This window comes from Colletotrichum costaricense (genome assembly GCF_030867565.1).
Source record: "Colletotrichum costaricense strain IMI 309622 chromosome Unknown Scaffold_5.1, whole genome shotgun sequence".
Taxonomy (NCBI): domain Eukaryota; kingdom Fungi; phylum Ascomycota; class Sordariomycetes; order Glomerellales; family Glomerellaceae; genus Colletotrichum; species Colletotrichum costaricense.
This window is the reverse complement of record NW_026848234.1, coordinates 3,006,741-3,019,186: the sequence shown is the minus strand read 5'-3', so window position 1 is coordinate 3,019,186 and position 12,446 is coordinate 3,006,741. Positions and strand designations below refer to the sequence as shown.

At 54.1% G+C, this 12,446-nt stretch overlaps 4 protein-coding genes across 4 annotated transcripts; 3 read left to right on the top strand and 1 right to left on the bottom strand.

Moving 5' to 3' along the window:
* Positions 1-1,286: 1,286 nt before the first annotated feature.
* Positions 1,287-2,233, bottom strand: CCOS01_06154 (uncharacterized protein; the record flags this gene model as incomplete). Its single annotated transcript, XM_060454324.1, has 2 exons — positions 1,287-1,725; positions 1,788-2,233. Coding segments are annotated over 2 exons (885 nt in total), but the record flags the coding sequence as incomplete, so codon positions are not given.
* Positions 2,234-3,378: 1,145 nt separating this feature from the next.
* On the top strand, positions 3,379-4,481 carry CCOS01_06153 (uncharacterized protein; the record flags this gene model as incomplete). The annotated part of the gene is made up of 3 exons (XM_060454323.1): positions 3,379-3,554; positions 3,662-3,822; positions 4,264-4,481. The coding sequence occupies 3 exons, from the start codon at positions 3,379-3,381 to the stop codon at positions 4,479-4,481; spliced, it is 555 nt and encodes a 184-aa protein (XP_060316095.1).
* Positions 4,482-5,397: 916 nt separating this feature from the next.
* On the top strand, positions 5,398-6,259 carry CCOS01_06152 (uncharacterized protein; the record flags this gene model as incomplete). Its single annotated transcript, XM_060454322.1, has 2 exons — positions 5,398-5,565; positions 5,987-6,259. 2 exons carry the CDS (start codon positions 5,398-5,400, stop codon positions 6,257-6,259), a joined length of 441 nt encoding a protein of 146 aa, XP_060316094.1.
* A 1,695-nt stretch (positions 6,260-7,954) lies between these two features.
* CCOS01_06151 (nuclear migration protein) lies at positions 7,955-12,143 on the top strand (the record flags this gene model as incomplete). Its single annotated transcript, XM_060454321.1, has 2 exons — positions 7,955-11,027; positions 11,077-12,143. 2 exons carry the CDS (start codon positions 7,955-7,957, stop codon positions 12,141-12,143), a joined length of 4,140 nt encoding a protein of 1,379 aa, XP_060316093.1.
* Positions 12,144-12,446: the final 303 nt, after the last annotated feature.

Genomic DNA, 12,446 nt, shown 5'->3' with positions numbered 1-12,446 from the left:
CCAAAAGACGATGTGTTGCGGATTGCGTTGCCCACGTGGCAGAGTCGTCCCAAATAGTAGAATCAATGTCAGAAATTCCCGGCCAAATGATGTTTTGGCAGAAGAAAATGAGATGGATCACTGATGGGGACGAACATGGTGGGCCAAGAGATGAGGCTGCTTTGGGAAGCTACGGGAAATGAACTCTCCATCTTTTGCGCAAAGTTTTTGACTGCCTTGTATGACGCGGGTGCGAGATGATACTACTGTGTACAGTGATGGGGCGAGAGCGAATATGTTTCGCTGACGCAACCTCTTGTGCCTCCTAGCGTTTCCCAAGCCTATCTGAATAAACGGCGGCATCTTCTTTTTCGTGGCGGCAGTGAATTCTCGACTCCCATTTGTGGGGGATCTAGATTTTGCCAACTTGTGAGTCTGGAACTCTGAATTGAGTTTTGCGCCGTGTTCGACGGTCGCCTAAAGTACAACCTTGCAATTATACCGATCCTGTTTTCTCCCCTCATGATTTTGCGCTCTACAAAAGACCTGGTCTGCTGTTGCATAGAGACGCATGTCATTCGTGTGCGGAAGATTAAATCCCCTGCAGCTGCATTGAGAAATGCTCACGTTAAGCAATTGTGCGTTCGCTGGGGCTTGTCACAAACGGCTGTGATAGAGCTGCATATGCTCCGCTTTACTTTGAGAACGGGGGCCAGACGTTACTGAAGTCGGTATGGCTTAACCCGACGGCAAAGAGAGTTCAACGTGGCGTCGTTGACGGTATGCTATCTCACGTCCTCCCGGCTGATGAGGCTGCGGAAATGGTCGGTGTCCTGTTCAAAAGCCTCTGCCATTTTCTCCCAAATATCAGGAGTGCGGGTGGCGTTTAGTCGTTGCAAAAAGATCGATGGTGGCAGTGGCTAGGAGACGGGCCGGACACTAGCACCAAGACAAATTGCTCTTCGGCCATGGTTTGTTGACTAACAACCGGCAGTTTGGTCCATTTCGTAGCGAGTCTTGTGGCTTTGTGCCCAATACCTTCAAAGTCAAATGGTTCGTTGCAGCCTTAGAAGCTTGGTGTCATTAAGTCACGAACCGTCGTTTCTCATGGAGACATCGCGTTCGTCCCACCGGGCAGCGCCGTAGATCCTGCGTGTTGGTTTGTGGCCATGGGTATGGAAAGCTACGACGTACAGTATATTGCAGCGAGCAGCGAGACCGGGGAAGACATCCGGATGAAGAGAATGCGTGATAACTTGAAGCTGCGTGTTTGCTCTACGAACACGCCGCACATGGAGTTGAGAGGATCATCCCCACTCTCCGCAATGTTTGCTGTCGTTAGAGGTGCTCGCGCCATTTGCAGAATGCTTGTTCCCTGTGCCTGGTTTTTGGAGAAGCAGAGCCCTGGATTGAGTTGGGACTTGAGAGTTGGGCGCCCCGGGAGGGCATTCCAAAACATCCGAGCTGACACCAAGCCAACCGAATTGGCCGACTGACCTATTAGCGCAAGCCTCTCGTAGAGTCGAACAAGATATTGCTTTTTCGGAACCCTGCTCGTCTGTTGGTGCAATGAGGATCAGAGGATTGGTGTCTCCTTGGCGAACGGCAGCGGCGGAACCAGAACATCGCGGGATCGGACGAAGGTCCGATGCTGACGAGAAGGCGGCCATCAACTGGAGACCGGGGACCTTGACGGTTCGTGAGGGGAAAGCCTTGCTATCCGGATATCCTCCATGATAAGAGCCCCTACAGGTTATAGACGCCGATTCCGAATCTGCTTAGTGTATAGAATTTGAGCGGGATCGTACCTGAGATTGTTGGGAGGGGGCGCGAACCGATGCGTCGGCGCCGGAGGCTTACAAGCCTGCCGAGTGGTGTACTTGCAGGGCTGTATAGGCTGGGGATGCAATCTGGTTTGCACGGTCTTGGTCTCCTTGTTGGGAAAGGGGGTCATCAAAGCCGTGAGGCACGTCGTGAGTGACCCAGAAATGAATTCGGATATCGAGCCGCATTCCGCACTTTTGGGACGTCCGGGAGCTGCGCATGGCGCCAAAACTTTTGCGACTGACTCTTGGAGTTTAATGTGTCGCTTGTGGAATCGAAGACGAGAAGTCGACGCCAATGGATGTGCAGATGTATGATCAATACTCTGTAGCTGCAGCGGATAAGCTAGAAGATGAAGGCCGACAACCTCATCGAGAATGAATGTGAGGGGGGTTTTCAGTCTTGCGAACAGGCAATGATATCCGTATTCCGCGGTGCTATCAGGAGGCTTATGCTAAGTCGGAGGAGCTACCACGAAAGAGCCCAATGACCGAAGTCGAGAACGTCTCTGCTCGCGGGGTGAAGGGGTGACACCCGTCTTGATGGTTATTGATAGTGTAAAAGCGAGCAAGGCCGTTTTCCTGGTACTGCGAAGCCTTGGGCTGCAGAGCGGGCCAGCGGCACAGCCTGCAACGTGCGAGTGCGACTAGAGATTGTAATGCGGGCCTAGATTCAACGTCCAACAGCCTCCGCCATGATTCCATGCCTGTGACTGTGCCTTTGACTTGCATCTAATGCCTGCCGCATAACGATTCCTCTCTCGTCATGGCGTAGACTGTCCGATAGACCTCGTGTAAAAATTGCCTCGTTGTAGGCCCGCAGCTCCTTCCTAGTTGATCGGCGTGCCCGTGACAGTCGTGGCATGTTGAACGGAGCGTGGCAAACGTTACCGGTAGTCTGTGGTGTGCGAGGTTGATGTACTCCGTAGTTCTGATACTGGGTCTTGAACCAAGCCTCGGCGCCTTCGGGTCAAGAGAAGCAAATCGAAAGGAACCCAGTGTGCTTGAGTTCAGACAGCGATTGAATCGATTGGCTTGATTCATCTTGCCGTGGCATCGATACGGATACAATGAAAGCTCTGACCTCTCTGCAAGGTACGGCTTACGGGAACCGGCAGTTCGAGGAGGTGAGGGAGCCGAAGGTTATTGATTGGGGGCCCTTGATCAGTGATGGATGTTCACCTTTCAAGATGCTGCTTTTGAGCAAAGCAGGGGCCTCTTGTGCACAGTCTTTTTGAAGGATTGACAATCGGCACATCTTTGTGGGCTACAGCCTCCGCCAGAGATTGACAGGCCCGAGGGCCCTGCTGTCAAGCGATTCAGTCTAGGGCCCCTGACGTTGTGATTCTTGGGACGAATGACCGGGAGTAAATGAGGTAGCGGGGAACGACAACATTGTCAATGTATCGAGAAAAGAAAGGAGACGATGCGACCTCGAGACATTTTGACACGAGAGGCCGCCTCGTGTCATTATTTTATGGCGAATCAAGGGCGTAAACGGTATTGCGCAGGGCGAGACATGTGTGAGTCGCTATAGCTTGGACTGTTAGCGGTTGTCGAAGAGGTTTCTCAGCTTATGCAAGGTTGCACATGTCGAGTGCAAGTGGGATGTGACAAGTCTCGAGAGGCTGAAGAGGAAATTTGGCTGACCTCGAGCTGGTTTACTCGAGACTTGCACGACGCCAGCCAGTATTGCGCCGGGATCAACAAGAGGCGCTGCGGAGGCAGTGACGGCCGGGGGAGAGGACAGAGGTCTGACACGAGGACAGGCCGCAAGCCGGAAAAGAGATGACGGGAGGAGAAGCTACGATACGATAACGGCGAGTGACGGCGGGTGATGAGAAGTGCGATCTGCGCAGGCAGGAAATTGCGGGCTTCATGTTGGAAAGGTTCCCATTCGACGGTGATGTTGTTGGAGGCTTGGAGCTGGGAAGGATTCAAGGTGAAGAGGAGCCTTGGGAGAGACGGGTTGGTGGGAGAGGAGACCAAGAGTTCAGGACTCTTGGCGAGTACGTACCTTGAGAGTTCTCCTGGGAGTGACCCCTGGGCCCTGGAAAGAGCTCCCATATCTAGCGTTCTTTCCTGCCCAAATGGCTTACTGCAAAAGCTGTCCCCACTCGTGGCTCCCCAAAGGGCGTTAGCGGGTATTCCGGTAGGTCCCAACTGAGGAAAGTGAAGGAATCCCCGGTTGTGCCTTCCCGGATGTCTTTGAATCCTTCCTGTTGGAGCGCAGGAAAGTGCCAGACTTGCCAGGGCCCCAAGTTCCAAACTTCCAGCCGATGGAGCAGCTTTTGAGATTGAGAAGCGCCAACAAAAAAAACACTATCCCGGCCAGGCCTGATGGGATTGCCTGCCTCGAGATCGCGACCACCGATTCGCAATCTAGGTTCATCCCCTCTGGCGTCGTTTCATCCGGGTGATTTGTTTCTCATCACTCACGTATCTTTACTTTGTTACCTAGCTTACGTTGCGGATCGTGGAAACCTCCGTCGAGTTCGCGATGGGTTCCTGGTCTCTCACTGTAAATTGTGGAGAGCTGGACTTGGCACAGTAGAGTACGCCGTACATAAGAGCTACCTTACTCGACGGGAGATGGTGATGGCGGTACGTATCTTTCCTTCATCTGCCTCTTTCCGCTTTGCAGCGTGCAATTGGCAAATGAGACGAGGCAGAGCATGATCAAGTGCTGATTTTCTCGGTCGACATGAGAAGAAAAAGAAAGCAAGACAATAAACAACCATCCCACGTGTCGGAAGTGTCGAGAAACGGTCGCCGGTTCCTCTTCCCGTAGTCCGGACCTTGTACTCTATGTGACTACTGCTTCATTGCTGCCCAGCGAGCGCAAATCTCTCCAAGTACAGCGTGTGGCTTCCCACCAATTGACCCAATCGGCAGAAGTGGCCCAATCATGGACGGTGTCGATGATGTTTGTCGAGGACCCTTTCCAGGCTGGTCTCTTCTTATCCCCAATGATCGTCTTTACATGACTCTGGCCGGTACACAGTACTCAGTCTCGACTACTCTAGCGCGTGTGCATGAGCGAAAAAAGGCAGCGAGTGCGAAGTGTTCGGTACCTTGCGTGCTTGCCTCGAGAATTCTCCGTCTTCTGTAGCGGGCAGACGCAAGTGGTGGGCAGCTAGCGCCGTCCAACGCCGTTGCGAGTTTTTCTCTCGCTGCAATCTCCTTTCTTCTGCCAACTCCTTTCTTTGGGTTCGAGACCGGTGGCTTGCTGAATCGCCTTCAAAGAAAATGTCGAACTCTCGTGGTGTTTTCGACGAGAGCCAAGTCCGGCCGCATGGATGAACCGAGAGGGGAGGACATTGAAGTTGATTGAACAATTAGAACAAGTAACGCAGAGAGGAGATCCGAGAGGGGGCAACGGGGCGAGGACAAGCCGGATTCCGACTCATCATCTCATTTGAAGCCCATAATCAAAGACGCGGCTGCAAGTGCCATCTGTTTTGGACGAGAGATGTAACGGCGCCATCAACCGCGGTCCGTAAGCGACAATACGCAGCAGAGAGAGCTCCGAGCATTACTTCAATCTACTCCTGTACTCCGGTACTACCTACATACGCAGTACAACAAAAGAAACATGTTGCGCGCGTGTTTCGTGGGCTTGGTGTTCCTGACTTTTCTTCAAAAACTAAAACTCGGAACTTGGAAAGAGCAAGATGAAATGGACCTCTTAACCTACCTTACGGATACATCGTACAGATACTTTTGGTCTCAGAAGTCTCGTGGCTGGCCCGTTGGCCGCGTCGTGCGTGCCTGGCTAATTTACGCCCATGTCATCCGGCGTCGCCTGGCCCTGGTGCTTCGTCTCCTCCCATCTGGATTGATTTGATTACTGGGTTCGCTTCCCAATCATAGCCATGATCGCTACCTACGGATCCCCTCAAGGACGTTGACCAATACGTATCCCATCCCACCCCAATCTAGCTAATCTCATTCAACTGACCAGGGACCCGGCCTTTCCCACCTCAATTCATGATCATGATCCCATCACAACACTGCATCCCGCAGCTTCCTGCCCGTGGCTTACAACAAGCACACCCAGCAACACACTAATAATACACTTCACAAGTTCACCTCACGGCATTCGTACACGTATGTGTACACTCATCCATCTGCCCTGCACATGCATCTAGCACGTTGGCCGTCTACTGCACGACAATGATTAGCTTCTGATGGCTCGTCTCGTCGCATTCGCCAAGTCGAATCCTACGCAATACACACGGCAAGCCGTCATGGACCACCATCTTTTCTCTCTGCCTCCATCGACCATCCAGACTGTTCCTCGCGGCTTCCCGCTGCTGCATCCGCTGCACTACCACTGTGATGGTCTCGATGCCCACTTTGATGCTTCTCCTCCTCGTCTCTCCGTAGTGAACGGATACCTCCCACCCCCGGCTTCTACCCTACCTACCTTAGTGCTGTTCTTCCCATGCTTCTAACCCTTGCCCGTCCCATTTATTTCCATCCCATCTCAGCCTGTCCCGTGCTCGAATTGACAGAATAGTCTGGCGCCTCGCACCCGGCTTCTTCACTCTGTTTCTTTTTGCCTTGCGCCTTGCCTTGCCTTGTCTTGTCTCTCTCGACTCGCCTCGTCTTCTCACGGCTTTCTTCTCTCCTTCTCCTCCAGCCCGGTCTTCAGGTGCCGCCATCGTCACGCCCATTGGCCTCGGATGCAGCAGCCGTTCTGTTCAGTCACCCCGTCTTGTTGGGATACACGTCCTACCACCTGCGCAACCGATCCTCGCGCCCATCTATTTTGACTTGCCACTTAGCTGTTGGCAGTTGTACATTTATCCTTACACCCGTCCACCGTCCTTAAACTTGCCTTGTTCCTTTTGTCACTGTCACTCTGTTTGAACCAACCGGTGCGCCTTTACTTTTCTACCCTCGACTTGTTTCCAAAACCTCCCGACAAACTATCGACCGTCCAATACACCTCCCGTCGGGTAAGCCTCCCATATGTCTCAGTCCGTTTGTCGGTGCGGCCGATCGCAGCGGGAGAAGCAGCCTTAGAAGGAAAAGAAGGAGGGAGGTCCGGGACAAGATGCTAACCACAAAATCTCCCCCACCAGAACCGCGAAACAAGCCTTCACGCCTTTCTCGTCCGCGCCTCTGCCCGACCGACGTTTCTTCTCCCAACGTCTCGCCTGTTTACATCATATCATTAGTACATTGCTCGAGCCTTGTACAAACGCCAATCATTCCTGCTCCTTTTTTCCAACTCTTTCGTCTTGGTTGCCGCTCATCCTATCCGGAGTCGCATTCCATTTCGGCCTTTCACCAAAGTCAATTTACAACGTCATGTCGACTTAGAACGGCTCTTGACCTCATTGCGACTTTGGGCTTGTCATCTGTTCTTGCGACTGCCGCGCCTCACTCAATCTCTCCTTTTCTCTTTGCGACGTTGATTCCTGGCTTCGAAAGCCAGTCAGTTTCATACCTGGATTTACTACCTATATATCCCAGTTCTTAAGGTGGGAGCCCATCCAAAACCGTTCCCGAACATCCCTCCCCGGCTCATATACACCAATTATACCACCTCGGCCCCGGATAACTTCATGCTAACTCGTGTCTGGGCTGTCCAGAAACGGCCACTCGAGCGAACCACTCCTTTTTATCACTCTGATTCTTTTCATCTTTTTGCTTGTTTGGGCTGTTGCCCATAGCATATCACCTCTGTCTTATTTGACATCACCTTGCTGCGCCCGCGACGCAGCAGCAGTAGCAACAGCAGCAACATCGCATCGTAAGTTTCACCAAGAACATTTCATGCATATTCCTTGCCGTAGGCCTCGGCCTCGCGCTCCTCCAATGTGCCTCTCCCGTAGCATCGAACACTAACCAAGAGCCAGTGGGGGTTGAATAGCGTCAATGCACCAGTGATTGCGCGGTCAGACTGCTCCTCTGGCGCCTGTCATTTCCACCGGCAGCAAGGATCCCTGGGCTCAGCTGTGTGCTTTGATCCCCTACATTTGATTTTCCCCGAAACGGCTGGCGATCCAAGCACATTTGCTCGCTGTAAGCCAACCGACCATAACCTGCATGCTTACACTTCTTTTTTGAGGGGTTCAATTGAGAACCGTTGCGCCCTTGACACCTCACTGCGAGTCTTTCATTGTCTCCAGTGAGTCAAGATGGCTGTTTGGGAGACCGAGGATGAGTCCAAAGGCAACGCTGCCGTGACGGCGTTGCCAACACCACAGGACACACCTTACAGAACTCCATCACGAAGCTCGAGGAAATCCCGACGCTCCGTCACCCCGCCGAACGGGAAGAAGAGCCCTTCGCCTCCTCCCGTCCCACAGAACGACAAGGGCTCTAAACGTTCATCCAGAAATATGACCAACGACGATGGCATCAGCGTTCTCGACCCACGTCGTTTCACTCCAACCTTACACGCCAATCTCGTAGCCGAGATCCTGAACTTGAGGCGAGATCAGGAAGAAAAGGCGAAGCTTATCGAGAACCTAGAAGTATCCTTGCACGCCTCCCGCCAGGAGCAGGAGACACTTCAAGAGACAGTAGCCACCACAACAAAACAAAGCCGGTCCCTTCAGCGTCAACTTGCCCTTCTAGAAGGTGGTACCTCATCAGCACTGGGCGAGCTCGCCCGTGAGAGGGATGAAGCCGTCGACTCCATCACAGAAACGAGAAAGAGACTCGAATCCGCCCAGAAGAAGATCCGAAGCCAGGAAGAAGACTCTCAGAGGGTTCACGACCTTTGGGCTCAGGACAAGGACTCTTGGGAGGAAGAGAAGCGCAAGTATGAGCGTAGAGTCCACGTCGCCGAGAGCCGCTTGAAGGTGGTGATAGACGAGGTCGCCGCCTACCAGGCTGCACAAGTTAACGGCAACGGTAATGACAGCGAGACAGAGGATCAAAACGACGCGGGAAGTGTAAGGACTATGAGCCTGACTAATAGCGTCCGATTTTCCATGCATCAGAGCCCCGGCAAGGTCTTCAATGGAAACTCACTGGCGGACGAACTCAATCTCGATGGCGACGACGACTGGCAGACTGACGACGGCGGACGCGAGAGCGCCATGTCCAACTATCGCCACACACGAACATTCAGCCGCGACAGCATTCTGTCCAAGATTCACCGACGACAACAAAGCATGGAGAGCCCCCAGCGTCCTGGAAGCGTTACTAGAGGTAGACTTTGGATGAACCAGCCCGTCCTGGAGGCCCTGGAAGACGGGATTCAAGAGAACGATGAGGATCTGATGCCGCCTCCACCGCCGCCTGCTCCCAAGGTCAGCTACACCGACACCGGAATTCAATTTTCACCTCCTCCATCACCGAAGATGGAGCCTGTGAAGCCTTCCACACCGGAACCGCCTGCCAAGATCGAAAAGCTCACCGAAGTCGAGGCCTCCCCAAGAGGCGAGTGGGAAGTTGAGGCCAATCAAAGACGGAAGCGAGTTCACGTTAACCGGCCACTGTCGATCGAGCCGCGTCCTTTCAACCACATGGTCTCCGCTGGTTCTCAGACTGTCGAGGAGCCTTTGAGCCCCCCGAAGACGCCAAAGTCCCCCTACAGATCTTCCACCCCGCCCCCTCCGGAAAGTCCGCCCGTGGTGATGGTTTCATCCTCGACTCAGACCGACAAGCCGGTGGAGAGGCCTCGGACACCTCCCGTTCTGCGGCCAGTGCGAGAATTGACCATCCCATCCATCAGTATCATCCCGCCAACGAGTCGTCCGACTACACCACGCGAACACCGGCTTCCACAATACGTCAAAGACTTTGGATGCCAAGTATCCATCATTTCCTCAGCTCCCACGAAATCCACTGCTGTTCAGACCGAAGAAATCCTTTCTGACAAGAGGCTGGCGACACTACCTGTCCATCTGCGGCCTTCAGCTATCACGTCCAGGCCCTCATCGCCCAGCGTCGGTATCGCTACGGCCGTGACGAGTGATGATCCTCGCCATTTTACTCCGGTGCCGGGACATCTACCACCGCGAAATCCTCGAAGACTCGCTACAAAGCGCAGCCTATCTGACATGCCTTCGTCACCACCGGTCTCGCCAGTCTTTGGCGAGCAAACTCGCGACGCCTACCCTGGTAACAATGATGACGGGCCACTTTCGAGAGAAGGTGCGCCTATGAGACGACCACACCGCATCAGCAGTCTGTTCGCCGGCTTCCAAGATGCCCAGAGCTCCGATGAGGTGGACGAGTTTGATGCTGATGTGAGCGACTCTGAGTACCGAACCGCCCTTTCCGCCCCTGGCATGAGAATGACGGACTCCCGAGCCTCCAACCGCACATCTGTCAGTACCTTTACATCGCCAGAACAAACGAAGAGGTCAGCTCATAGCAGGAACTCCATGCGCCTCGCAAGCGAGAGTTATGGAGGAAATTTGGAAAGTAGAGAAGCACCCAAGAGGCAGTCTGCCAAGCCCACTACCCGCGGATATGAGAAGTCTACCGCGGGACCTTCGGGCAAGAACGTCATGCGGAAGGCTGCTATGATCCAGAGCGGGATTGCCAGCCACCAAGGCCGTCCTAGAAGCCCGAGCGTTCCAGAGTCTCGTGCTCCCGACCCTCCTTTCCCCATCCCTACCAGAGCTAGCTCTCGGCGACCGCCATTCAGTGCCAGTGCTCCGAGCGATGGCCAACGAAGCCCAACCAAGATGGACGCACCGTGGCATCGCCGAGGCATGGGCCGTAATCACTACCGTGCCGGCAGCATCCATCGCGCCAACAGTATACGTAAGGTGCGATCAGCTGCGGCCCTTCCTCGTAACCAGAGAAATCGGAAGCAAAGTAGGTCTCCGCCACCCTTCTCGGAGACGACCGAAGCGCCGGAGAGCCCCAGCTTGCCTCCTCTTCCTTACAACGACATCACCAGCCCTCGGTACGATACCAGCTCCAACTACCGGTCCCACAAGTCCAGACTGTCGACAACAACGGCACAGACAGCTACCACCGATGTCAACTCTGTCGGTGGTGCATCCAACGGCGCATCGCAAGCCACGGGCGTCGTCGATGCCATTGCGCAGACCATGGTCGGTGAATGGATGTTCAAGTACGTCAGGAGACGCAAGTCATTTGGCGTGCCTGATAATAGCAAGGATGACTCAAGCAACGACCGCCACAAGCGATGGGTCTGGCTGGCTCCCTATGAGAGAGCTATCCTCTGGAGCAGCAAGCAACCCTCATCTGGCAGTGCCCTCATGGGTAAGACTGGTCGGAAACGTAAGTACTCTAACTTGAATCAGCGCAAGCCTTGACTAACGTGAAGCAGTGACGATTCAGTCTGTACTTGATGTGAAGGATGACAACCCCGCCCCGAAGAACCAGGGTGCAGTTTTCAACCGTTCGATTCTCATATTGACTCCGCAAAGAGCGCTGAAGTTTACGGCTACGTCTTCCGAGAGGCACTACATATGGCTGACGGCTCTTTCATTCCTGGCACACTCGACCCAAGCAATCCCTGAAATCGTCGCTGCGCCCCAACCTGCGAAACCAACCACGGTACCGGACTTTGAACCACTGCAACCTACCAGGCGACCTGGCATTCGTGATTCCATTCGACTGACAAAGAGCAAGGCCCCCTCGATGAAGAATCCCGGACCGCGAAGTATTCCAAGTGTGCCCAGCATTCCTAGCATCCCCTCTTCTAGGACAGGCGACGCCTCTGGCTACAAACAAACGGAGGCATTCCCGCCCATGCCGATCAACAACAGCAGCAGCAATAACAATAACAACAATCATCAACGTGAGCGCTCTGGAGACGCAGCGGAACCACCATTCATCCCTCGGTTCACGGAGCGCTCGAATCAGAACGCGGTCCACGGACGGAAGCGGAGCAACACCGGAGGTCACGTTCCGCCCCCGCTGTCTTTCCGTGGATTTTCCGGGCCAGGCAGCGTTGGACAGCACAGCTACACCAACAGCAATGCTGGCAACAGCGTTGGCACTGCCGGCTCATCTGATATCTACCAGTCCCAGCCATCTCAAGGCTCGAGCAGGCAGAGTTGGGGCATGAGTACCGCCGGCTCTCAGCGGACGTCGGAAGCCTCTTCAAGACCCCCAGGTGCCAACTTCTTTGATGCCATTGGTACCGTGCGCATGGAGGCCTTCATCAGCCCATTAGCCCACTCAGGCTTTGACAGAGACCCTGATGAGTACGAGGAATACGGATACCGGGCTCGTAGGCGCAGCAAAGAGCTTCGAAGACGGCAGAGTCGTAGCCGTCACCGTGACAGCTATAGCTCTCGCGGGACGCGCGGCACAGACGGCTACCATGGTAGCAGCCGAGCGACCGTGGAAGATGACTACTTCCGAGATGACCCTTTCAAAGGCTTCTAGGTGAGAAGCCGTCAAGTCCTTTACATTGTCCCTTGTCGCGAAAGGTTCGGATTAGCCGGAGCGCGCGGGATTGCATTCATTCGATACGATACCCATTGTGTACTATTTCTCATGTGTAATCAAGGTGTGGGGTGGCGAAACAGAACTAGACCCCTGTGCCACGTTGTGGACGGAGTTGGTAGGGTAAAAAGGCGATGGCTGCCGTCGGCAGGCCAGGGAGATGTCATCATGCCTGGTTTGGCCAGAGGGTCGCAAGCTCTGATGGTCTCAGATGCTGTTGGGTGTGTACGATGCTGGTAAGGT